Raw genomic sequence first — 27,990 nt, 5'->3', positions numbered from 1 at the left:
ATAAGTCTCCGTTACTTTCGTGGGATTTTACCTAGAATTACTACAGTTAAACTCGAATTTGTTTAACATGCTTAGTTAAGTCATTTCTTTGCAATTTTATGGTTTGGGTTTTAAAAAGAAAAAGAATCTATCCTCAGAATTACAACTCTCCGGATAACAGAAAAAAAAAATGAAGCAGTAAGTGAAGAAGCAACGGCTAAATATCTATCGGAAGAGCTAAACAATGTCAGTTCGCGACTTGTGTGTTTCTCATCTCACTCCCACAATTTCTAGGGTTTCAAAGTTCCCTTCAACCTGTTTCCCTTCTCCATTCCTCAACAAAAATCTATCTCTTCCGAAAAATCTCCTCACATCTAATTTTCTTCTATCAATTGAAAAATCAAACACCACTTATCAACACAATTGTTCTCAATTTGTTCCCAAATCATCTGATGCTGAGATATCGGGAGTAGAGGATGAACTTGTTGGTGATGAGGGGATTGAATCTTCTTATAGTGATGATGAAGATAACATTGATTCATTCGAAATTGACGAGATCGAAAGAGAAGCCAGAGAAGCTGTCAGTGTGAAAACCATTAATTTGGTAGCACAACCAATTGAAACACATGATAAAGTACTGTCTATAACAAGATATAGACTCAAATCATGAACGAAATTAAGTGCAATGAAATGAAATAGAAATCAACACAAGCATATACGTGGTTCGACAACGGAGTGTCTACATCCACGGGTGAAAAAGAGTTAAGGTGTTTATTAAGATTGTTGGGTTACATTCAAGGAGCTTCGTCAATTTCTCTGTGAGTAATCAATAGCAAGAATAGAAAAGAGAAATCAAATAGAAACAGAAACCTCCTCTCTCTTCTGCCGACCAAGCCCCCCTCCTCTAGACCTAATCGTTTTGGTTTATAAAGGGAAAATATCTTCTGGAGAATTACTCTTCTATCCTTAGCTTAGGATTGAAGCTGTGTTGGGGTTGATATGGTGTGTGCTGCTGTAGTCTTGTGTCCATCTGCAGATTCTAATCATCCTCCATGTGTCCATACAGATTAGGGTATCTACAATTTGCCCCTTTTCTTGAGGGTCGATGATAAGCGATCCTTAAGAAAAATTCCTCTCACCATAATCGTTCATGCTTCGGTTGTTGTTTCCTTCGGCCGCTCCTTGTCGAAAGGTTCTGCATTCTTATCGTACTGGTACAAGCACTCTTCGTGGCTTGTTCTTTGTTGGTATTTGGCATTGACATTTTCAATACCCGGCTTGGTGTTTGTCCGTTGCATGCTTCAAGTTGAAAATGCTTTGTAAGGCCGGTTGAGCAGCAACAACCTATACATCGTAGCGTCGACAACTTTTACTTCACAACACCGTATTATTTGGGGTCACAGGACCTCGTAGGATTACTCAAATTTATCTGGCACAAAACTGTAAGTGAACGACATTTCGTATCAGTTTTTTGTATTATAATAAATAAGGTAAATTCATCTTATGAGCAGTAACAAATTTATTAAGTATTTATATGGTTTGATCTTGCCCCTGCATTGTGGGGAATCGTAAATCCATTGTCGCTGAGGTAAGATGAGTGTTTGAACCTGTCACCCCGTTGGCCAATCTCGGGCCAGGAGATTACTGAACGGTGGGGGTTGAAAATCTCCCGGAGACGTGGTGTAAAACTGAATGTTTTGCAAACACCCGTTCCGCTGAGCTGCCAAAGGCATGTCATGTTGGGCATCTCTTTCTTATGGAAGCCTTCCGCCTGGTCGTACACTCATAGACGCTTATGGGGAGTCCGGAGAGATTGCGTGTGAACGCTTTACCCAGTATGAAGATATGAGACCGGTGGTGCTTGCCCCAGTTCTCCATTGTATGCGTTATTTAGAATGTATGAAATGTATCGCATTTTCGAAGTGTATGCAATTTTTATGAAACAATTTTCATTGAAATGTCTGCACTATAAAAATGTATGCATTGGATTTGCAAAACGTATGTCATATAAAAAATTTAAAATTATTATAAGAGTATATAAGCATTTGCAAACTCTTTAGTTGTGTGTATGCCCCCTTTTGGTTTCGGAAGGTGGTTCTTGAAGCTTGCGAAAGCAAAAGTATCTGCTCTAACGTAGGATGCTTAGGCTGTCGAATTTGAGCTGCCCCTTGAACTGTGCTTTTGAAATGATTGCCCCGACGAAGAATTTATTAACTTCTCCGTTGTTGTCACTTTTTCTCTATTGCAGTTGCCAAAAATCATGATTTGCTGGAGATCTGTAACAACCAGCACATGCTTCTGTGTGTATTGCCGTCGGGCATCTTTGAGTGAAAAAAGTTTCGAGGTTACATTAGAAGGCTTGTTTACTTGGCATCCACGTGAGATATTTAATCTCATATTTTATTACCCGCTCGTTTTAGGATCGGTCCAGGACAAGAAATTATTTTATTTCTTGTGCTTCAAGATACTCGTTAGTAATACCAACATTATGAAATTATTTAATTTCAATTAGCAACTTGAAAACCGCCAAAAAGACCTCGAGATTGACCTTTGTTTATTGATTGGGTTAAAATTATTAAACCCCAAGGACACTTTAGGAGCTTGTAGGGAATCGTATTGTCATCATCATGCATCATCAGAATTTAACCGAAGCTATATTTTCGGAGTGGGGACGACACCATATTGGCCAAGCTTCTTATGCTTCTCAGTAGTTAACTAGTGCGGTGTCTGGAGCAATAATCGTCGTCTTCAGCAAGCATCATGTCTGCGCTACTTCTCATTTATTGTACAGACGCCTTCGTCTTCGAATCGTCGTTGCAAAGCTTTGCACTCTCCATTGGATTATGCATCGTTGATGTCTTTGGAGCATCCCCACCGGATTTTGGATCATCGTTGTGAATGCGAAAGAGATATCTTCCTATCTCTGTGGTAAGGGATATCTTCATTCACGAAGATCATATCTCTTTTTTAAAGGATATCTTCATTCATGAAGATATGAAGTTCAGGGAGATTGCTCCGTAAACATTGACCGTCCTGCTCGACCATCATATTCTAGATCATAGTTGTGAGCCTTTGGCTCATTGTTAGTATTTGGATACTTGAAATAATGCAAAATGGGATGCTGAAGAGACCCTTATCATAAATCATGTGAAAATACGTCATCACAACAACCGCCTTGTTGTCATTGCATGATATATTAGACTTATCTTATATAGACAACGAGACAATGAGAGTTGTCTTATATATTAAACATATTGCAGATTCTCTAGCTCTCCTCGTCCGAGTGGCGTCATCGGAGTACAGTCTGTATGCATCATAGGACTGAGCTGAGCGCCGGGCGAACTCTTCTCAAGTTTGCTTTCAGCATCGTAATTGGAATGAAGATCGAAGCTGGGAAGAAAACGTAGGTACACCATCGCTGGAGTGGGGGAACGCAGGTACATCAGACTCGTGCTTCGTCGTTAGACTTGGCATCTTTATGGCATCGTAATGGTGCCATCGATGGCATCCCATTTTGCGTATGAACGAGGTTCGTACTTTGCGTATGAACGGAAGTATAAGAATCATTCTTATAAAGAATGAAGCATCAGCTCTCATATCATCATACTAAGCATTGATGCTTAGTTTAAGGCAAGTCCATCGTACTGATACAAAGCTTTCGTCATTCGCTTCGTATTTTGAAGGTTCTTCATCAGCTTCGTATTTTGAAGCTTCGTCATTAGCTTCGTATTTTGAAGCTTCGTCCTTAGATTCGTGTTTTGAAGCTTCGTTAATTATGATGATGACGTATTTTGAAGTTTCGTGTTTTGAAGCTTCGTCCTTAGCTTCGTGTTTTAAGGCTTCGTCCTTAGCTTCGTGTTTTAAGGCTTCGTGTTTTGAAGCTTCGTCCTTAGCTTCGTGTTTTGAAGCTTCGTCCTTAGCTTCGTGTTTTGAAGCTTCTTTAATTATGATGACGTGTTTTGAAGCTTCGTGTATTGAACCACAGTGTTCAGTATGAAGCAACGTCATCATATTTGCATATCGTTACCAGGTCCTTGTATTAGGTATGTAATCCCTGAAACTTTTGATACTTCCATAATTAGTGAATCAAGCCACACTGTCGATATTGGACTTAAGATCATCTCTTTAGGATTCACATCATTGGCTTGCCTTCTTAAGATCAGCGGACTTAAGATCATCTCTTTAGCTTGCCTTCTTCGCTCCTTGAACTACGAGACAAATCATCTCTTTAGCTTGCCTTCTTCGCTCCTTGAACTACGAGACACTTTGTAGTCCGGGTTAACTTGGATTATTAACATCGAGCATCATATGAATTCGAACCTTGGCTCATCTTCTTCAGGCCTTGCATCTTTGTCTGCGGATTTTGAATCGACATTGCAGGATTATGACAATCAGTTATGAAACATTGGCGTCAGTCTTCGGTTCTTCAGTTCATCTGTATTCGGCTTCGGGTTTTGGCAAGCACTACTGGTATCGGACTTTGGCTGGTGCTCTGTGTCATCGGGGTGGAAGAAGAGTCATTGGGCTTGAGTTGTACGCTGGTAGAACTTGCATCATCGTCACTAGACTGCAGCAACCTCGTTTATTACGATCGTGCCAGTCATAGACCTCCTTGAAGTATGCTTTGTAATTAACTCTTGTAGAAAGTAGGTTAACTCATCGTCGTCTACATCATACTTGGCATTTTCATGCCATCTTTGACGTCAGTCTTGGGTTAAACCGTGGCTTCTAGTTGTATTCCGACACATGCTTTTAACTAAGCTTGAGCCAAACTCTTTTAGTTGCCTCCACTGGTATTTTAGCTTAATTTATAGTCCCTTTTGAGCCGGAGCTGCATTATCTGGATATGGAGCCGAAGATATACCGTCGTGTTGATAGACCGAAGCTGCACCACTGGGGGTAGAATCGTTCTCGTCGATGTACCAAAGAAGGTTAGACCTGCAATAACTTATTGTAATCCCTTGAGTCGAACAAGCAATATCACAAAGTATTAATACTTTATTATTAATACCCTGTGCAATCGTCCCTGTTGGACTTCGTAACTTGAAAATCATACTTTGATTCACATGCGTCATCTTTGGACCAAAACTGAGCTTTGCATTTTTTTTCTTCCAGGTTATATGCCGTCGTCATGTCCGGGTTTGCATCAGCGGACTTTGGATATTGTAACAAGACTTTAGCTCTTCGTTTCCCAAGACCGTCGTCATCATATCATGTATCTTCGTTGGTTTTGCATCGTCATTGACTTTCAAAATCCATCGACTTTTGATTGGCCTAAAGATCACTGCAAATTCTCTTGGTCATCTCTTGCTTGGTTTTCTAGCTGGCCACTTCAAGGATTAGCATCCTAGCAAGACTTTGGATTGTCATGGGAAAACTTGGGTTCTTGGTTTTTGTTGCACTTTGGCCGTCGAACTTTGATTCATTGTCATAATGGTTTGGTTGTGGTGTGCTTGTTAATCCATAAAAACTGGATAAGAATGCATGAGGAATTCCGAAGCATTCATCAATAAGAATGCATGAAGTATGAGAAATTCCGCAGCAAGTATTCTTCGATAAGAATGCATGAGGAATTCCGAAGCATTCATCGGTAAGAATGCGTGAAGTATGAGAACGAAGAAGTATTAGAATACTTCATGTTCCCGGTCTCATGACCATTAGTGGTTGGAGCTGCATCATCGGAGTGGACTTTGAACTTCATCGTCCACTTAGGTGAACTCTGTTATCACTCAATCGTCGTCGATATCAGTCTTGGCATCTTCATGCCTTTGTCGATATCAAACTTGGCGTCGACATTAGAGGTGGGTTAACTCATCGTCGTCGATGTCGGACTTGGCACCTTCATGCCAACATCGATATCAGACTTGAGTTAACCGTGACTCTGGCTCATTGTCTGCCGTTGCATTGGAAGCCTACATTGTCATCATTTTGATAACGAAGCATGCTTCTTAATTATACCATCGTATGGCCGATAGGCTAACTCATCGTCGCCGACATCAGATCTGGCATTTTCATGCCATTGTCGACATCATACATGAGTTATACCATGACCCTGGTTCATTGTCTTCCGTTGCATTGGACCACATACAATCCTTGTGACAATGCATCTTATCATGTCGAGGGAGCCACAGCGGTGGTATACATCCCTCCTCCAAGTGAGTCCTTTAACTAAATAAATAAAAGGAAAGACCAGTAGAAAACAAAATGGTAGAAATTAAGGTGAACCTAGAAATGATTTCAGAGTGTTTCAGTTGTTGGTTATTAGTGGAGTTCCAAACACAGAACTCATTAGAACATTTTGACAAATAGTAAAAAAGCTAGCTTAAAAGCAGGATGGTTCGAATCTTGTTTTAAAATGAAAACTAATCAAGAGGAGGTTACGATCCTCATAAACTGGTTAAGTTATTAGCCATGTAAAAACCCATTTGATGAAAATAAGGAAATTCAAAGATCACGAAGGGAAGGAATCAAGCTAATCGATTTGAACCAACATTAGCTTGGACTGAACCAAAAATGTACTGAAAAGATGAGGACCCCTTATAAAGACCCAGGAAAAAATACTCATCAAGATACTCGAAGAGTTAATAAAGGTCTGCACATATGATAAGCTAAGTAAAATAGATTTTTGAAAAGAACCAAGTCCAGAAAAGAGATTCTTGAACCATTTCCATGAACAGTAAATTGAAAATTTGTAAAATTGAATACCGATTTTAGAGATAAAAACTTAAACAGTAACAGATCTGGAACAACAGGTAGGATAAATCCTTTACCCATTCCCTGTTTCTAGCGCCAAATTGTGAACACCATTAATTTGGTAGCACAACCAATTGAAACACATGATAAAGTACTGTCTATAACAAGATATAGACTCAAATCATGAACGAAGTTAAGTGCAATGAAATGAAATAGAAATCAACACAAGCATATACGTGGTTCGACAACGGAGTGTCTACATCCACGGGTGAAAAAGAGTTAAGGTGTTTATTAAGATTGTTGGGTTACATTCAAGGAGCTTCGTCAATTTCTCTGTGAGTAATCAATAGCAAGAATAGAAAAGAGAAATCAAATAGAAACAGAAACCTCCTCTCTCTTCTGCCGACCAAGCCCCCCTCCTCTAGACCTAATCGTTTTGGTTTATAAAGAGAAAATATCTTCTGGAGAATTACTCTTCTATCCTTAGCTTAGGATTGAAGCTGTGTTGGGGTTGATATGGTGTGTGCTGCTGTAGTCTTGTGTCCAGGTGCAGCTTCTAATCATCCTCCATGTGTCCATACAGATTAGGGTATCTACAGTCAGAGAGTATTCTCTGTCTTTAGCTCATGAACTAAAAATAGGTATTTCCAGATAGTGCTGTTAATTTTTAAAATATTTTGTGGACCATGGTTATATTACTATTTACTGAACTAGTTTTTTTGAATCATTATGATCCGAATTATGATGTGGTGTTTTAAAGTATTGTCTTCATTCTTCGAATCAACATTTCATCCAATAGTTAGTATGGATTTCCTAGAATTCATCTGTTAGTGAGTTTACCTGAGCAAGCTCAAAAGACGATTGAAGTAACATATATCTGCAGAACATAATTCAGGGACACATATTATGGCGAATTTGGACTATCAATTTGATGGCTACCATCTTAATTAGTGATAGTACTCTAGCAGGCCTAACCACATTCTTGCTTTACTCGGTTCATTTCAGTGAAAATCAATTCTTTACTGTACGTAGTAACTGGATATACAATGACAAAATTAACAAGCCTGACAGGGCTAAAAAGGTAGAATAATTGGTTGGAAGTAGCCTTATGGAATGCGATCATCTTAGGAATCCTGGTCTTTTATTTTGTTTTCTTAGACTACAGTTTTTCTTCTTCCAATATGAGATTTCCAGAATTACTGAACTGAATGAATTACTCTTGCAATGCTTTCAGATGATGAAACAATTGATCAAAGGAAAAAAGGTCGAAAGAAGAAGAGGGAAAGCATATCAAGTAAAAAGCTTGTAAGCATCATTTCACGAGCCATATTTTCTTCTAGAATAAGATTGAGTTTTCATCGATTAAACATTATCATATGTCTGTCTTCTTCCTTTATTTTTGACTTTGTTTATTAAGAAATTGCTCATTTGTTGGGGTCTTAGCTCCAAGAAAGTTGTAGCAGCTTGTCCAACAAAGAAATCAGCCGTCACAATCCTTCTGCTGGAAACTAATAAGTTAATTGTCGTTGTACCTATCCTTCTTACTATAAGAAAACTAATACAAAAGTGTGTGGGTGTTTTTTTTTTTTTTAAAAAACCATGCTTTCGGTTTGGTCATCGTTCATTCAGATTGTTTGATATACGACATAAAACATTCTCTGTTAAGGTCCTAATTCATGTTCATATGCATATCTTTTCGGTCTCTTTGCCTGAACTTATTTTGGTAGAAACTTGTATGATGAATATGGTGCTCCGTGGATCTGTCTGTTTATAAGGATATTCATTAGATGCTCTTTTATTTATTTTCTACTCTTTTATTTATTTTATTTATTTGATCTTATTGTCCTGTCCCGAAAATATGCTGGAATTAAATAAAAAAAGTTGTTCTTATCTGAAGAAAATAAAGTTAATAAACTAAATTACAAACTGTAGTATTCTGTAAGCTGTGGCATGCTTATTTTTATGTATGATTAAATTATTGTAGTGGTCATCTGGTAGTATTCCTTAATACACCCCGAGGAAGATATAAATGGATTGGCTCCGTTATGAATATTTCTTATTGCATTTGCAGATTCCAGACCATCTGCTTCCGAGAGTTGCAATTGTTGGAAGGCCAAATGTTGGTAAATCAGCATTGTTCAATCGCCTTGTTGGGGTAATCTAATTTCAGTAACTTTCGATTCGTAATCTTCCTGTTTTTCCTTCTTTTTTTCCCCCTCGAGTCATCCAAGTACAGATGGTTGGGTAATAGGTTTGGTAACAAAAACAAGCTATTTGCAGGGGAACAGAGCAATAGTTGTAGATGAACCTGGTGTTACTCGAGACCGCCTGTACGGTCGATCGTTTTGGAGAAACATTGAATTCATGGTAATAGACACTGGAGGGGTTATCACTGTTTCTAAGTCACAGGCTAGCGTTTTGGAAGATTTGGCTATTTCAACAACTGTTGGCATGGATGGGATTCCTCTTGCTTCCAGGGAGGCAGCTGTTGCTAGGATGCCGTCAATGATAGAGAGTCAAGCTACTGTTGCTGTGGAAGAAGCTTCAGTTCTAATATTCGTTGTGGATGGCCAGGTACTGTTTGACTAAAATGACCTAAGTATCCGTTGTTCTTACCTTTTACCCTATTAAGAGATTATGGGTGTTAAATGGCCAGGTACTGTTTGACTAAAATTACATGCGAGTATGTGTTGTTCTTTACTTCTTCCTTCTTAAGAGATTATGGGTGTTAAATGGCCTGATCAAGCTGAAGGTGCTGAATATCATGTTGTGATGAAGTTGCATCGTCTTTATTGCTTGTGTTGGTACCTTATGCCCTAAAAATATCGCCTCTTATTTCACCTCAGTCGTGTTGAACTGATGTGTAAATAATAAAAAGAAGAGCACACAAATTTTGTTGGCTTTTACACTTTGAAAACTTTCTTCACATAAACAACTTTAAGATCCTTATCCTAGTAAACCTTTGGATCAGGATGAGTATAGAATTTTTTCGGAGTTGAACGAGTAGTGTTTGTGTTACCAGCTAGAAAATGATGAAGGTCTTGTATTATTGAGGAATTAAGGAACTGTTACTACTGATGCGTACAGGTCGCTAGCTTTTGAAATTTTTATCTTTATATTTTGTCTTACCAAAGTGAAAGTTAATCGACTCTCTCTGTTTGCAATCTTTTTTATTTTGTTTTGTTGTGAGTATAATTTTCATAGTGGGGATAGTAAGTTTCACTCCTTTGTGTGGTAAAGGTTAAATTTTTGTACAAAGATGATATGATCAAATATTTTAACAGGCAGGTCTGTCGGCAGCAGATGTGGAAATAGCAGATTGGCTTCGTAAAAACTATTCAGACAAGACTATCATTCTTGCTGTGAACAAGTGTGAGTCTCCACGTAAAGGAGTCATGCAAGCATCAGAGTTTTGGTCCCTGGGGTGAGACTTTCCTTAAATGTTTTCATATTATGTGCTGCTATATGCTTCCTTCAGTATTGTATAGCACCTCTAATATTATGGATTTCCTTTTGTGATCTATTTTCTCATGACCTAGTCTATACAAATAGGAAAAGGAAAGAGAATTGTATGGATGGTGTCTGAGACTGAAGGGGGAAATTTTTGGTGAAGAATTGTCTTAAACAACTATCTAATTTGTAGGTTACAAGTTATGGCAAAATTTGAGCTTCTCAGCATTTCCAAATGTCAGTGTAATGTCGCCCAATTCGAACTATTGACGATAGGATGATTTGCATGTTAGTCCCAGACAAAACTAATTATTTGTGGTAGAATGCTATAGATAATTCTGAATTCATGATTTTCTATCCTAACCATAAATGAAAGCTTGCCACTTTTACCTAGCCTGAAAGTCTTTCTAAGAAGTTCTTGGTGACTTGCTAAAAACCAAGCTGTTGTATAGGACCAACAAGGCAACAAGTCTATTCTACCTGTGGTTCACTTCAGTTGTGAAATCTACCCTTGTAGGTTACATTGTTAACCACAAAGATTAGCAGATATGCTCCAACTACCAATAGCTTTCACCTTACCCTGGCGGAATAAAGGCATTATATAAGTGCATGGTGATTTTTTGCACAATCCCAGCCAATAGTAATCTGTGGCACGTAATACTAATCCTGTAAAGAGGTTCTGACTGAGTTATTAACTCGGTCCTTGTAACTTCAAGTTCAGCTAACTTGTGATAAAATTAATGCTCGAGTTAGAATTACATAACTTGATTAGTACAGAAAATGACTGGTGCTACACATTGATTTGAGTCAGTTTCACTTTCTATTGCTTTTTCACCTATATGTTTGGTTTTGATAAATACCCGTATACTATCTGGTTGATCAATTAGGTATGACCCACTTCCAATATCTGCGGTGACTGGGACAGGTACCGGAGAGCTGCTTGATCTTGTTTGTTCAACGTTGAAAACAGTTGAGGTATCATTTTTGTTTTTAACACATGCAAGTTTTATTTTGGTATGGAAGGATTTCAGTTGCACCGGACTTACTTCAGCAGGTTTACACTGGACTGCTGGAATCTAAGGCTCACCTTTGATGCATACATTATCATATTGAGAAATTGAATTTGTGTGTTCAACCGACAGGCCTCAGAGGATACCAAGGAACAAGAGAAGTATGTTCCTGCTATTGCTATTGTTGGGAGACCAAATGTCGGTAAAAGCAGCATTCTGAATGCATTAGTTGGGGAGGACAGAACAGTAGTTAGTCCTATCAGTGGAACTACTCGTGATGCTATTGATACTCAATTTACTGCACCAGATGGGCAGGTTTGTTTGTTAGAACCATGATGTCTTGTCGTTGTCGATCCAAAGTACTTGGCATATGTTTTATTCTCATGCCACTTTAGTCATATCTAGCCACGGACCATGATATACAACTTTCTGTGTTCACACATTGAATGTGGATTGGAGGATTTCTCTTTGTTGGTTTTCACACTTACATGCATTAGTGGAGTGCAATAAATGTCAACTAGGATACAAATGTAGGTGGAAAATAAAATAATTTCATTTTTCTTGCCCCTGAATGTTTTGATCCGGATGAAAACCATTAAACTCCGAAGAAAAAAATCCGAAAAATAAGTGAGTATGTTCAAGGTCTGTTGCAATACTTGTACACCATAGTTATTCTCAGTCTATGGGATCTCATGGAAATGATTCAATGTCTGATCATTGAAAGAAAATGTCCCTGCACAAGATAGTTCATCGTTGAAAGAATATGTTATTTAGTTTGATTAGAGTAAATCCATTAAGAGTTGGTGGGACCAAAGTGAACTGGATGGTTCATAGACCTTAGACCTTTTACTTTCTTGCATAAGTTAATAAAAGAAGAGAAGACATTTGACAATTGCTTGTAATTAGAGTTCCACCACCGGTTGATCGTCTCCATGTGGGTCCCTGTATGCCAGCATGACCTGACCATGGAGATTACACACACAAACACAGACTCACGGACACAGTAATACCATTCTCATTGGTGTATCAAGATGTGTATTTAAGTGGTAAGCTTTAACTGCTCATTTGCATGCGAAATTCTCTGAGAATTTTGATTCACTAGTAATTTTCCTTTGCAGGAGTTTCGTCTTATTGATACAGCTGGAATTAGAAGAAGAGCATTTATAGCTACTTCTGGTAGCACAACTGAGGCATTATCAGTGAATCGTGCATTTCGTGCTATTCGTCGTTCAGATGTTGTCGCTCTGGTTATTGAAGCTTTGGCTTGTGTTGCAGAGCAGGTACTTTTTGCGTATTGAAAAATCAAAAGTCTACTTTAACTGCAATTGACAATTGTAGTCTGGTTTCTTACCATCCAAAAAACAGTCGTCCGACATTTACTAGTGATAGGCTACTTGAGTGACTTGTAACCTACACATAGTATCAGTGGCCATGCATAATTTATTTAGTTAGTACTGCAATGAGAAGTAGAATTATAGGTTACTTGATCATCCCAGGGGATATTAGTGAAAAAGTTAAAGGGACCAAATAGTTGTTGGTTTAGCCTTCAAAAAGATAAGGTGGTGAGCGGTGGGGAGCAAGCACCAAAACTGTGAGAAGTATTTAAAGTGGTATGTGCTAACAGACTCCTGAGTGTTTTTTGAAAGACTGTTGAATGTCAAACTTAACACTTGCATGTTCCAGTAGGTACTCTCATAATTTAGTTCATTGGCCGTGTATCCACTTCCGTAAATTCATCGTCAAACAATACCGTTAATCCATAACTCTTTTCGGCTCTTACGGCTTCTGGTTGTCTATCCTCACAAGTCAATGCTTTTTAATATTTTCTTTTGCCACGCTGTTAGGATGCCAAAATTGCTGAACAAATCGAGAGGGAAGGAAAAGGGTGTGTGATTGTTGTAAACAAATGGGACACCATACCAAATAAAAATCAGCAAACAGCAACATACTACGAGCAAGATGTTAGAGAGAAGCTCAGAATTCTTGATTGGGCACCAATCGTTTATTCAACTGCAATGATTTCCCATAGCGTTGAAAAGTATGATCCCTATCTATCTTTCTTTAATCTTAATTTTGTTTAAATGGTTGATCAAATGAGCATTTTACATTTGTAAACATTAACCTTAGTACCATACTCATAATAATCAGTATAAATTTGAACATGCCAATGGTTTGGGTTCAGGGTCATTATAGCTGCTAGTACGGTAGAGAAAGAGAGGTCAAGAAGACTAGGTACTTCCATATTGAATCAAGTGGTACAAGAGGCACTTGCTTTTAAATCACCTCCACAGACCAGAGGCGGCAAAAGGGGACGGATATATTATACTACTCAGGTATCTCTAATCTGTCACACTTGAAGCGTTATTATGATGTCAGTATGTATAACCAATAATCATTTCCTTACAAAATCTCTCTTCATCGCTTGCAATTTCTATCTTAAAAATGCAGTACATAATCTACACTAGCATAACATATTTTATTAATTTTATCATTCTGTAAATCTAGTGTTTTCCAACGTTTTGATTGGTTTCGAAGGATAAATATGTTGTTCTCTGTGCAGGCAGCTATTCGACCACCCACATTCGTATTTTTTGTTAATGATGCAAAGCTTTTCTCTGAGACATACAGACGTTACATGGAAAAGCAACTTCGTTCAGATGCAGGGTTCGCAGGTACACCAATCCGGCTTCTGTGGCGTAGCAGAAAAAAGATGGAAAGGGAAGGTCAGTTATCAAATAGACCTCAACTCTTTTGAGAAAACAAAACAAATAGATGGTATATTGGTATCCATACATGGACTATCAAACTCGTTCCTTTTAGCGTGTATATGGTTTCATTTATTGAGAAGGAAAAGTTTAGAACAAAAGATATCAGTATAGGTAATTGTTATCTTTGCGGCGATTGTGATTACTTCTTGAACCACTTTGTGGTTGATGGTCAACCTTCCTCCTCCAGAACTAAGGTTCACAAGATTCCTAATATTCTCTTCACAACATATGTAGGACTCAAAGTTAACGCCGCACTTTGCGGCCAAGAAACCATCTGAATTAAGTGAATAACTACATTTAGTTTCCCCTACATGTAAAACCAGAAATCCTGTCATTTGATCAATTTATAGTACAGATTTGTATTGTTTTCGTTTATCATCTTTGTTCAAAATACTTTATTTGTCTGCTGTGATGAAAAATCATTTTTCATTTACTTTTCTTTCAGGGAGAGGAGCTGCAGCGACGAATACACTTGTACCTTTTCAATTGCAACGACAAAAAAAGTTGGCCACGGCAGCAACGATAAGTTGAAGCCAGAATTTTGCTGGATGGAATCAGTGTAGTCATCTTATAGTAACAACCCTTAGAACTTCAGTGATAGAAAGTTGTATGAAATTTAGGAAAATTAAAGGGTGGTCAACCACGATGTATGATATGAAAGCAATGATGTAAAGTAACTTTATCCATTGTGAAATTTTGAGACAACATCTACGTCCCAAATTTTGAATCAAAATCTCGTCTAGCCAGATGGACCTGTGTGATGATGGAATTTTTAGTGGAAACTGTTTAACCAGGGAGGGAAGGATTGGATGCTTGCTAAAGTTAGTATGGCACTAGCTCACAGAGAAACCGGCACCTTTTTCTGTCTTAGCTTTTTGATGAATAAATGATCCTTTAGATATTTTGTTATCGAAATAAGTTCTTTCTTTTGACCATTCATAGAATGTTTCCTCAATCTCGAAAATCCCTCTCTTAACTAGTTGAACCTAACATACACATGAGAATGAGGGACAGTAATTGTGGGTAATGGGGTAAAGCTGATATCTGATAGAGAAAGGTTCGATCAGGTTCTTGTGATTGAGTTCAGATAAACATGTGAATAACAACAACTCGTGAAAATGGAAAATGTCTCTGTAAGTTGCTTACACTCACTATTCTTACTTCCACCTCTTGGTTTCAATTCCAATTAATTACACTCTTCTTCACTCTTACTCTCTTACTCTAGAATACACATGTGAATATGATTAAAATTTAGAGAATCCGAGGAAATTCAGATCATCATCCAAACCAAAGCCACACTATGAACTTAAGAGTAAACTGCTACTGATTTAATTTTTCTTTTGAGCCTATTGTAGTTGTGTGTAAATTTGGAATTGTTTGCTATGACTAGTAGAATATTTAGTAAAAATAATTTGTTTTGAAAAACACCGGCTAGAAGCCTAGAATGGAACCACACCTTAACAAACTTATCATAAGTCCCTAGATCGATTTGTTAACTTACCTAATAAAACAAAAATATGGATATTGGGAGATAAAGAATGGTGATTATCCCAATACTAGACTAAACTACCTAAATTTGAGGATGAAATCGTTGAGGTTAAATGGAAAATGTTTGATCTCTTAAAAAAACTCTAACTCATCTACCACTTGGTTTCACGAACTGCTTTGTGCTTTGTATTTGTGGTAAGTGAATACCCTCTTAGTTTTAGGAGAAGTGATATTTTTCATTTTTGGATAAAAATAGTGAAAAAAGAAGAAGAAAGTATCACTTTTCCTGAAACGGAGGAGGTAGTATACGATTACTCAACAGCGTAGACGTAGTAGCCCGTGTAGGGGGATTCGAAATTGAGCTGCTCATTCACACTCTCAGTCACACTAGTGTAGTCAAATATGTAAGATGTAACACACTCCCTTACCAACGGTCACAAGAGCTTCAAAACTTTCCCCAAACGTGACTACATTTAAACCAAAACTGCAACTCTCTCCCTCACTATAAAATCCCCTCACATCCCTTGCCATATTTTCATCTATCTCTCTCTCTAGCCTCTTTGCTCTCACTTGAAACTCAAATGGAAAATTGCAGGAGAACTCCGTTCAAGCCATGGAAGAAAGGTTCCACGAGGGGTAAAGGTGGACCTCAAAACGCTTCTTGCGAATACCACGGAGTTCGACAAAGAACTTGGGGTAAATGGGTTGCGGAAATAAGAGAGCCAAAAAAGAGAACTCGGCTCTGGTTAGGTTCATTCTCTACCGCTGAAGAAGCTGCAATGGCATACGATGAAGCTGCGAAAAGATTATATGGTCCTGACGCTTATCTAAATTTACCACATCTTAAATCAAATAATGTCGTTCCTTTCAACAAATCTCAAAAGTACAAATGGTTCCCTTCCAAGAACTTTATTTCCATGTTTCCATCCTGCAATTTGATCAACTTAAATGCCCCGCACAATGTTCATTTCATCCATCAAAGACTCCAAGAACTTAAGAGAAACGAAACCCTTGCAATATCTTCTTCTTCGTCATCATCTTCATCATCTCATGCCCCACACTCAGAATTTCAGCCAGTAGAATATGATCAAGTACGCAACGAAAATTTACTGATCAGGGAAGATGATTTAGAGTTTACGTCCCAAAAGATGTCAAAGAGTTCAGAAGAAAAACCTGAGATTGATCTGAAGGAATTTCTTCAACAACTTGGCATACTAAAGGAAGAGAGTGGATCAGATGGAAATGATACAGTCCAAAGTTCTCCTATGCCAGAATTTTCATTGGAAGATAGGCTAGCAACTTCCGGTGACAATTTTGATTGGAATTCATTGGTTGATTTGCATGGACTAGACTATAATCAGAGAGCAGAAGATAATAGTTTTCAGGTTAATGACATGTATGACGACATGGTCTTTCCTGCTATATGGGAATTTTAGGTTCGGCAAATTTTCGTGCGAGGATCAGCTTAAGTTCTTAGTTAGCTTAGACATAAATTCCTGTTAGAAGTTCAGTCCACCTAAAACCCACTTAGGAAAAACAAGTAAGCAATCAGTTTACAGATCAGTGTTGGCAGAGAATGTAGCAGTCGGTCTCAGTAGATGAACCACAATTTCCATGTAGCTCTTAGAGTTTTTAAAGCCTTTATTTTTTTTTATTTTTTAAAGTCACGGTACTTTTTGTAATGCTGAGCACCAAGGCCTGATGTAGACTTGTTGATGTTTTTGGTCCTTTTGGATTTCACTGTTAAAATGAAAAAACATGTATTCTTCAGGTGAACTCAGGAAATGATAAGTAGTGTCAAGCTATTACACAAATGAACTAACCTCAGAGTGGGACTGACAGGCTTGAACTTGGATACTCTAGTGGAAATCTGGCATCAGAAAAATCAGAAGATAAACCATAAACTTACCGTTGGCTAACAACATGAAAAATCTACCTACAGTCCAATTTCAGGTCTGTAAAAACTAGAAAGTAACAGGCACCAAAAGATTGTTAGCGTCGAAGATGATATATCATGAAATAGTAGTATTACATCCATACTCTGTATCTAAACAGTTGAGCTTTGTTACCTCTGAATTATATCAGCTTTCAAAGAGGTAATTCACCACAACCTTTAAACTAATGTCAATAATGAGAATAGCACTAAGGCATCTCTTTCTCTCTGCATGTCCAGAATACGCCAACAGAATCATGCGCGTTTGTAGTCTTGGGCTGTTACGGAGCCTCAACCTGATCCCAGGTTCTATGATGAGTTACTTCCCTACTAGAGCACCAAGCAAAACTAACTAATTATTGTTGGTGTCACAGAACTTTTCAGAACATACGGGTTTAATTTTAGTCTAGAACATATTCACGATGGCTCATTAGCCTACATATTCGGATGCACTCAGATATTCCCCATGCTCCTCAAAGTACTCAACTAATCTCTTCAAAAACTGGTTGCTACTCACAGTTTCTGTATCACATACAAGACAACACTGTCTTCTTGCACGTGTCACGGCGACGTTCATTCTCCTTCGGTCACTCAGAAATCCTACCTAAAAAATAATAAAGCCATGCTCATAATTTGTTCAAACAACAGCTTCCACATTAAATGGCTGGGTATAAAGATCCTGATGAAAAAGTACCTCATTCTTTGTGTTCGATCGCACCATAGAAATAATGATGGCTTCTTTCTCCCGACCTTGGAAGCCATCAACTGTAGATATTTCCAACTCTTTCAATTTATCCTCTTTGTTCCGAATCATCCTCAGCAAGACAACCTAGAAAAAGATGATACGGTATCTTATCAATCTCCTTGCTTTAAAAATTGAACGGTTAAAGAGAAGACTATCACTAGTCAATAAACAGCACAAAGTAAAGAATTAAGTCGATCGTGTGTCGGGATGCGCCAGCAAGTACGCCAGTTATGGGAGCAGTCAAGCTCAAATCTCGTGACAGGTAGAAAATTTAGGAAATTTGCTGTTATATATCATTGATTTCTAATTGCATAAACACAATCTACAAAAGGATGTCTCTTTAACCTGTGCAGCGTAAGGGGTAATAATTCCAATATCAGATGCCCTGACTCCACTCTCAATAAGCCTCTTAGCATGGGCTATAGCAACATCAGCCTCACCCTCATTCATTGTGCTGTCTTCTTCATCTTTTTTCTCTTCCATATCACACCTGAAACATATCAGACTTGTACCATGAGAAGATTTTCTTTAAATTACAAACACATAAATGTGTGTATGTCCCATGTTCTTGCATATATGGAGATCCCCCTTGTAAAAGTGATCAGTGAAACTGGAAATGTATTTCATGATCTGCCCCACGCTTATGGTGAAGTCAAGTCAAGTCAAGAATGCTTTGACTTGTAGTCCTGCTTTGGTAAGACTAGATGTTTCAGATTGGAGTAGCTTCTGTTCTCACAAACTCCATAATGGGACTCACTACTCAGGATCCTCACCACACATCAGCCTTGGACTTATATTTATGTGAAATACAAATACTAAACCAGAAGTTGAAAACCACAGATGCAATGACCCTACATAAATGATCCCATATGTCTATATTGGTATTCTCTCAGGGTAATAAGTACAAACAGCAGTCCACGCCACTGAAAATAATATCTTTCCCGCACTTCCCCACTTATTTAATATCTTTCCCGCACTTTCCCACTTGTTTAAACAACTATATATAAACAAAATAATATATTGTTTTGCCATTACAATGTGGATGTTAGATACTTAAGTCAGACTATCAAGGTACCAAGTAAATACTTACCCAGTTGTGTCGATGAGAAGAAGGGTTGGTTCTGTCGAAGATGTTTTCTTTACATCTTCAAGATCATATAGCATATGACTGGCGACACATGAATGGGCTTTGACCTGAAAAGAACAATTGTACCCCATGAGGCAAACCAGAAACACTGCACCTTTCTAAAATTAAAAAACTCAGCAATTCTAATATACAAGGGTAAGGATTTTCCAGGTATGAAGATGAACATGAAGTTAGTACCTTACTGTCATACAGCTCTTTAGATGACCATTCCATTATAAGCTCGTGCATACGGTACTGAACAGTAAGCATCCTCATTGCATCATCTCCATACAGATCAGCAAGGCGCTCAAATAGAGTTCTTCCCAAACCTTTCCTCTCAGCTTCAACACTCTGTATGGTTGGTGGAAGTTGAAGATGGTCTCCTGCGAGTAAACATCTTGTACCCTGATCATAACACACATACATAAATTTGAAGCTGAAAATGATTAGAGTGTACCACGTCACTATGCTGCAAAAGTAATTATTAAGACTATTTTTGCAATAATGCAAGAGGTTAAGGATAAGTATGCCCGCCATTAACACGAAACATGTAAAAATTTGTGAGTGTATGCACGTGCAGATGCACATATTACCCACTATCTATAGACAGTGGTATATTTTTTACAGAATCAAGTAGTCAAAATCCTTGTATATTCTAGTAAACACTGAAATCACACACAAATAATGGGTGGCACTTATTGAGATAAGCCACCCAGCTTTACCAGTTCGGGAGCGAGTATTCATTGTGGTCAGCCACGGATTATTTTTTTTTAAGGGGCTGTTCCAGATCAAGAGACATGAACTAGAAAAGTACTGCTGGTATAAATATCTAAATAGGCTATAGATTTGTTTGGTAGCATATGCAAGTTTATCCCATAGGCTGGAAGGGCTTAAATCGCCCAAGTCAAATAAGATATGCAACCACCAAATAAAAGATGGAAGGAGATGCCCTAAAAGTGATCGTCTATTTGAACCATAAGAACACAACTGTAGGGTGGGACAACAAAGACTCAAGTAGAAGACAATGTGGATGCTCTAGCAAATATAGCGAAAGCATCCACAACCAAAGTTTCTGAAGACAGTCCTCCCTCTTGTTTATTTCAACTATGTAATGTGGATATGATAAACCCGCAGGTTTCTGCTTTAAATTCTGAAAACATTGCAGCAGAGCTATCTGCATACTTGGTTTAAATTCATCTACCCATTTATCTGCATATTAAAACGAAGAAAGAAAAAACTAGAAATGAAAGAAACTAGAATAATTAACATAACAAGAACTTCTTTTATTCCTAAGATCTGTATAACTGAAACTAACATAACGAATAAACCCATTCTAGGATGCTCTCCTGAGTCATCAAGCCACATGAAGCATCTGAGTGCTATCAATGTAACGATGTAAGACTATAAATTAGATACTAAGCAAGTAAACGAGAGAATAGATGCCAACTTTTGCTGAATTAGGTGCCATTTCCCCCCAAGTTCCATCTTTTAGAATAGCTATTAAGAAACACTAAATTCTATAGCAAGCATAATAAATATAGCTTATTATAAAGTACACTTGAGGACAAATCCAGTTTGCCACCTGAAAAGCACTTGTGCTTCATCCAGGGACGGCAAGGATTAGGTTTGGACCTGGACCTAATGCAATTTCTTATTGATCATCATATTTGGAGGTGAACCCAACCCAACCCTTTTATTGGTCTGGACATAGACCCATGACCCCCAAATTTAAGGGAAAAGAAAATATACATGAAGCGAGATGACATACAGCGTATACCATTCCTATGTTAATATAAAACTCAAATTATGGTAATGCAAGATTGACTCAACAGCTGATGCCATTCCTATGTCCAGATTTGATATACCTGCTTCCTATCATTGTTGGTTCTCCAAGAGTAAACTATTTCAAAGTTGGTATTGCAACATAAATACACAAAAGAATGCTTTATCAACATAAACATAAGATGCTACAGTAGGCTAGCCTTCCTTGCTTAGTCTGGCTCACGATTTCAACCAGTATTACAGCATTTTTAAGAACTAACCTCGACCACTTACCTTCAACAGCGGTATCCAGCATGCTATTTCAAGCGCCTGAGCAGCCTCGTCAATTATCACCAAATCAAAAGATGTGCTCTCAAGCTTCCAAGTGGAGGAACCAGTCAAAGTTGTCAAGACCACATCAGCACCTTTAATTACATCTGTGACTGCTAATTGCTGCCTCTTACGTTCCTCCTTTGAAAGAGTTCTGAGCTCTTTTCTAATGTCTCTCTTTGTATTTTTATCTTTGGCTTTTAATAGCTTCCCATTTAATACCTAAAAGGATGCAACAAATAAATGTAAGGAAGGCCCTAGATAAGCATACAGAGTTGAATTAGGACTCATCATACAATATGTAAAAAATGATGGTTTGCATTCCAGTTACCAACACTTCATACATGAGTCAGATGTTGAATTGTAATACAAGAATCATGATAAAGAATTATGGTATAATGGATTTGATTTCACTTAAAAGCTTTACCTTCATTTCCTTGCGAATATCATTCGCAAGACCACTATTATCACCTCGCAAAACCTATAACAGATACCGATTAACTCAAAAATAGAATTGAATAAAAATGCATAAGAAAACTATATGGAGTGGACAATACTGATTACGGTAATGATTCAATGCCAGCATCAGTCAACTAGAGGGGCTCAAATGCGGGTAAAAGGAAGGAGAACCCTAGCAGCTAAATCCGTCTAATATATGACCAGCATGCAAGGAGGTATCTAGAGCAGAGAGTCCTTTGGCAAGTTAAAGGGGAAGCCTGACACTGAAACATGGAAAGCTTATAGATATTATGAATGAAACATTGAAACATAGATTTATCTCCAAAAAAGGTTATAAAAACATTTTGTGTCATAGATATTTCATCTCTAATTCCGTAGATGTTTAAAATAAATGTTCTTCCACGAGTCATTTCTGTTATTCCATTCTGATTGTGCAAAAAGTGCAAGCTTGACTTACTTGGGCATCTAGTGCACTCTCCAGTACTTGAGGCAGCAAACGTGCTGGATGGCCGACTCTCACCAACTTTACTCTGAAGTAATGAAATTGTAGAGAATATGAGTAAAGAGTACTAATTACACCAAAATAATTTCAAATTTACAAGTTACAACATAATTGAAACATATTGGAAGTCTGGAACTGAATGATAAGGAATATGCTAACTCAACTGAACATAAGGTATGGTAATACCATATACTAATGTGACCCAGTAGAAAGGTATAACAGAATGAGACCAGGAACGGTATTAACAAAACCATCGACACAACAGGTTAAACTCTTCAACTGCTAAAGAAAGCAATAAGCGAATACAAAGGTAATAAAGTGGATAGTTGTTCCAAAAGAACTCGCATCAAAATAAAGAAAATGTCATGTCGGGTAAGCTGAGTGTCAACAGAACCAAAGTTATAAGAAAAACACGAATGATGTACTTATAATTGGAACAAAACTCCTACATGACACGTATAAACCTTCATCTGCTGCAAGAAAATTTGTCTGACATAAAAATACAGCAGTGGTGACTTCCTAGTTCACAAAATGGAACACATCTAGGAACCAAATGATAGTTCGTGTATAATGTAAAACTGGTCTACCTGTGAGGAACAAGTCGCTCAACAATGTTATCAACTGCTATGTTAGAAGCAGCACAGGCAAGAATCTTTGATCCTCTCTTAACTTCCTGTAAGATAATTTCTACCACGGTTGTCGTTTTTCCAGTTCCAGGAGGCCCATGCAGCAAGAATACATTCTTGGAAGAAAGTGCTTTCGTGATAGCATCTTTCTGAAAACAAAAGAAAGATATTACTTTTCTGTAAGCTAAAATACAGACAGCCTATGTAAAAACTAATCTGAAATCTCTTGTTTGAGAACTTGTAAAATAGACGAAGCAGTTGAAATGTAAACAGTTCCAAACTTAGCTGTAGCACAAACAAAAACCAAAACGTGACATAAAAAATCCAACCAAGATGGTATCTGATCGCTTCTCTGGCAGTAGTAGTAGTGAATTAGTAATGTCTATCAGTAACAAATGACTAAGAGGTAGGCATTCTTCTATATATCAATAAAGTGAAGCAAAACCATGGGTCAATCATCAATCCCCAAGATTAATAAGGTTGAGTGATCAAATTCAAATTAAATAAATCTGAAGGCCAGGTCCCAGATTCAGAGCCTAAAAAGAATATTATGAACAGAGATGCTGAAAGTATTCGACCCAAGAGCAACATGTGCCTGATTGTAGTAAACCAGGCCTTTCATGTGCATGCACTGAGAAGCATCAAATTTGTATATCAGGCATATGATGCAAATCAAACTCAACGCAGGAAAAGGTACATCTTTTTTCAAATACCATGCATAGTATAAAGGTAGCTGTATTTGTGCTTTTCATCTCCCTCTTCAATATTTTCTTGGCCATACCTATGTTTGAATTAGCTCATTGGCTTCGTGTAGGTAAAAATTGACTAAATTGCAGAAATATTATTTTAAGAAAAAAATATTGGAAAAACAACTTCTGTACTACCTGAGAGTGATCAAGATTGGAGTTAAAAGGGGTGAATGAAACATCCTTCTTTGCCACTGTTGGTTGTTTCTCCCCGAACAATACAGGAACTAAGTCAGAAGCAGGTCCCTTCAGCACACCTTTGCTTAGTTGTATTAAAGCATCCTTCATCCTACGATATGTTATCTACACAGAAAATTGAGAAGTTAGATTCAGTAACCAAAAAATCAAACACTAGACTCTCCACCAAGGGACTGTTTTACAGTGTCTCATTGTGCATAGTTTCAGTCTTTCAGAACAGCGTAGACATACAAGAGGAATAGTATGGAGGGCATAATATGCTTCGACCTTTAGTGTCGTGTCTACTTTAGAAGAAGATTTTAACTTATATAAGTCGAATCAAGAGAAAACATGAAAATCAATGGACTAGAAGGATGACTTTCACCAGCAAGAAGAACATTTTTTTTATAGGAAGAGGTTTGTGCTCTAAGTCTCTGACCTCAGTAGCAATTTCTCTTCAAATCACTTCCTACATGTCGTTCTCAATTTTCTTATAACTTCTAAAAAGTACTTTCACTTCTAATTATGCTTTGGCACCTAAACATCCTAATGAAACATAATTGCTTGGATGTGAGCAACAGTTTTCTACTTCAACTGAGACAAAGTTATTTAACAATGTAAAACAACCACATGCTATCGAATATTACATTATTATGGTTGTAAAGAGCACTAGAGGCAGAAAGACTGAATGTTAAGGATCTCAAAACTGATAACAAACCTCATTTGCAAGTTTCTCAAGACGTAAAGAACTATTTAAGCCATCTTCTGGGATGTCGTCAAACACTACAGTAATTGATGAGTCCTGCACATTATGAAGGGAAAATAGAAAGTTATTTGAGCCGAAAACAAAAATATGGGGAAGTAACCTAATCATTGATCTTCTTTAAGACAATACCTTGAGACGGTAAACAACACCCTGACCAAGTGAGGGGGAACCCGTATCAGCTTTGTTAGGTTTTAGATCAACAACGTCATGATTCCCAAACTGCAAATAAAGATAAACCCAACCAACTTAGATTCCTAGGTAACCAGAAAACTATCACCATATACTTATTTTATATGAAGTAATAGTGAGAATGTTGCAAAAACCAATTGATTAGCCATTTGTACGATTTACAAGCAAATCGAGGGGGGACTGATATAGAAAATAGGGACAAAGATGAGTGGTTTCTCACTCTAGAACTTATCCCCTCGACATATATGCACAATGCCACAGCTAATACTCTCTACCTCTCATTAATCACTATTTACACGCCCAAACAAAAACATATAACAACATTAGCACAAAGTCATGGAACAGATTCCTGGTATAATCTTGTGGAAAATGACGACTAAAAGCTAATTGGACAAACCTAATGCTACGTGGTTCACCAGTAATGTCAAATAAACTAGAACCCGGGAACTACTGACAAAAAAAAAACACCGAGTAACAACCTCAAAAAATCTTTGCTTGCCCCTACTAGCTACATCATGACGATTAATAACGACGGCCTAACACACGCTCAAATCACTCAATACCATATAATAAACATCAAAGGAACACAGTGATAGAGATTCAACTTTCAACAACATCACAGAGTTACATTAGTATAGCATTATGCAATATATACTGATTTTCAACTCTCTAACAATGGCAACTAGTTGTTCCATTGATCATGGGTTAGATATATTTTCGAATATACGACTAACTACTTCGATTCAAACTACATTATCATAAGCAATACTGAGGAAATGAGTGTGAGTCAATAACCTTATGAGCAGGAAGAACATCTCCTTTAGTAGATTGAAACTCCAGAAGTGATTTCCCCATTAACCCTGTCTAATTGAAGAGTGGGGGGATGAAAGTAACAAACTATAAGAACAAACAAATCAAATCATTTCGGTTTAGTAAAGAAAGAAGAAAAGAAAAACTATTAAGAATTGTAATAATAGTACAAACCTGAACATCTACACACTTGAGATTGAGTAATACTGATCCTTTCTTCTGAGAGGTTTCAAGATTTCTCGATGAACCTGAACTGATTGAAGCTGCTATTTCAGCTTCCTATTAACAATACTCAACTTAGAATCAGTACTGTTACTGCAACTTCGTTCTCAATTTTCATATTCAGGTTAAAATTGATAATCCGTTATAAGTGAGTTTAGAGTGAGAGAGAGAAATAGCTGACCTTTTCCATGTCGATTAAGGGAGTCATGATCGAAACAAATTGTTGTAGAGAAACGGCAGATGCGTTGCTCTTCCCTCCTTCCATGACTGCTTTGCTGCGTAGAGAGAAGAAGAAGAAGAACGTTTGCGACGGAGGGTTTTCTGGGGAGGAGTTTTTGTTTTTGTTTTTGTTTTTGTTTTTGCTTTTTTTTTTTCTTTTTTTGTTTGCCCTACTGCGATTTCCTTTCTAAAATGTCGCAATTCAGAGGAAGGATCACGCAAAGGCGCGGCACCAGCGTCTTAAGAATCTAACTTTTTTACCGTGCGTGTTTTTTTTTGCTTGTGATGGTCCGAATACTGCGTTTCTTTTTTACTGTGCGTTAGTCTGAGATTTATGCGGGGTCGATCCCAACCTCCCCTTAACAGTGCCTTTGGTTCGGATGGCCTGTCAACGGTAGCTATCGAAACGGATATGGCCTCTACCATATCCGTTACCGATAAGATTACCGGATATCCGATATCCGATTATATCCGATGGATATTCAAAAATATTTTCGTTATCCATTCCGATAATAATGTCGGTTATCCGATAATATCCGGTAGTAATTCATTATAATGAAAATAATTTAAGTTTTTTTCTAATCTTTCTCTAAATTTCATAAATTCCAAAAAAAATCAAAGGAACCCTAAGGAAATTCGACTAAACAAAACCAAAAACCTTGATCAAATGCACAAATTTGACTATAAAATTATTATATTAAATTAGATTTAAACAAAACTCAAATCTTCTCCATCAATATTGAAAAATTCTCCGCTTTTCTCACAACCAATAAAACTAGTTGTGTTTTTGTTCTTCCATAATATTTTTATTTCTACCACTCTTCACATACTACCAAGCTAACAACTAAATATATTACTCAAAAAAATATAAAAAAATTTGCGTATGCATTCTTTAACGGATATCAGATATTATCCTATAAGATAATGCCTTTTCCGTATCCGTTTCGTTAAGGTAAGAATATCCGACAAGGTATCCGAATCCGATATCTGTTATCCGAAATTTCGGTTAATATTCTAACGATTCGGACGGAATCGAACGGATATCGAATATTCGGTTATCCATTGACAGCCCTAGTTCGGAGTAATTGAAGGTTCATGAATTCAATCAAAGGGAATACATCTAATTCCCTCGGCCAAACAGGTTTAATCTGATTATTCAGAAGTTAGATTCTTCCTAATTTTAATTTTTTGATTGCAGTTGTCGAGGACCTAGTTAGTAATTCGGACAAAAGTGTGGAACGACAAATCGACGGATTCGTAAAAGTTAAATTTTGGTCAAAAATCCAGTTAACAATTGGTGATTCGACAGTAATCCGAAACGACGTACGTACGTACAAGTATAGACCGTCTATAAAATATGAATTCAGTTCCAGAAATCCAGCAGATATTAAAACAAAAATACTATATAATTTCAGTTGGATTAGCCTGATTTGTGGTTTACACGTTGAGTTTTTTTTTTTTTTTTGATGCCAAAGATGTGAATTTTATTAACTATAAGAGGTTACATTGTCTGCAATCAAAAGACTCTCAATAATATCAGGGGGTTTATCTAACCATACCCTATTGACTCTATACTTTCTGCTGAACTTAGCTAACTTGTCAGCAGGTTTATTACAAGTTCTAGGAACGAAATGACAAATCCAATGAGGAATACTTTTCAAACAATCAATGGCATCAATCAGAATGTCTTCATTTTCCCAAGCTATCACTGGTGCTTTCTTCATTATGTAGCTTTCAATTCCTTGTAAGTCTGTTTCCAAAACTACATGAGTGTGTTGTAAAGCTTTGCTCCATTTAACAACTTCTGCAAACGCCAGACATTCCGCATGTTCGGAGTCTTTTACTCATGCATAGAACTTAGCTGAGCATCCCCACCAGTTCCCTGCAAAATCACGCAACACCAATGAAATTCATGTTAGTTTAGTGTTTTTATCATAAGAAGCATCACACTTTATTATAAAAAAAGGTAACACAGGGGGTTTCCAATGCAA

General features: G+C 37.4%; 3 protein-coding genes across 5 annotated transcripts; 2 read left to right on the top strand and 1 right to left on the bottom strand.

The window, feature by feature from the left end:
- The first annotated feature begins 223 nt into the window (after positions 1-223).
- Positions 224-14,635, top strand: LOC113312191 (GTPase Der-like). The gene is made up of 13 exons (XM_026560946.1): positions 224-613; positions 7,256-7,313; positions 7,907-7,977; positions 8,744-8,827; positions 8,953-9,246; positions 9,957-10,096; positions 11,010-11,097; positions 11,265-11,447; positions 12,251-12,412; positions 12,977-13,170; positions 13,315-13,465; positions 13,693-13,855; positions 14,346-14,635. The coding sequence occupies exons 1-13, from the start codon at positions 224-226 to the stop codon at positions 14,429-14,431; spliced, it is 2,064 nt and encodes a 687-aa protein (XP_026416731.1). The 3' UTR covers positions 14,432-14,635.
- A 1,334-nt stretch (positions 14,636-15,969) lies between these two features.
- On the top strand, positions 15,970-17,119 carry LOC113310513 (dehydration-responsive element-binding protein 2F-like). The gene has a single exon (XM_026559208.1). It carries the CDS (start codon positions 15,970-15,972, stop codon positions 16,822-16,824), a length of 855 nt encoding a protein of 284 aa, XP_026414993.1. The 3' UTR covers positions 16,825-17,119.
- A 246-nt stretch (positions 17,120-17,365) lies between these two features.
- Positions 17,366-26,187, bottom strand: LOC113310512 (DNA-binding protein SMUBP-2). Of its 3 annotated transcripts, none has more exons than XM_026559205.1 (15): positions 25,962-26,186; positions 25,733-25,837; positions 25,544-25,612; positions 24,689-24,778; positions 24,512-24,595; positions 23,755-23,919; positions 22,832-23,019; positions 22,200-22,272; positions 21,711-21,764; positions 21,248-21,505; positions 19,391-19,597; positions 19,157-19,260; positions 18,412-18,556; positions 18,016-18,150; positions 17,366-17,925 (listed from the first exon to the last, which is right to left on the bottom strand). In XM_026559205.1, the coding sequence occupies exons 1-15, from the start codon at positions 26,043-26,045 to the stop codon at positions 17,752-17,754; spliced, it is 1,935 nt and encodes a 644-aa protein (XP_026414990.1). In that variant the 5' UTR covers positions 26,046-26,186; the 3' UTR covers positions 17,366-17,751. The 3 variants fall into 3 exon arrangements, with proteins under 3 accessions (XP_026414990.1, XP_026414992.1, XP_026414991.1); XM_026559207.1 differs by having other exon boundaries at positions 25,733-25,811; positions 25,962-26,177; XM_026559206.1 differs by lacking the exon at positions 21,711-21,764 and having other exon boundaries at positions 25,962-26,187.
- Positions 26,188-27,990: the final 1,803 nt, after the last annotated feature.

This window comes from Papaver somniferum, chromosome 9 (genome assembly GCF_003573695.1).
Source record: "Papaver somniferum cultivar HN1 chromosome 9, ASM357369v1, whole genome shotgun sequence".
In the NCBI taxonomy this organism is placed as follows: domain Eukaryota; kingdom Viridiplantae; phylum Streptophyta; class Magnoliopsida; order Ranunculales; family Papaveraceae; genus Papaver; species Papaver somniferum.
The sequence above is the reverse complement of the archived record's forward strand: the minus strand, read 5'-3'. Positions and strand labels throughout refer to the sequence as shown.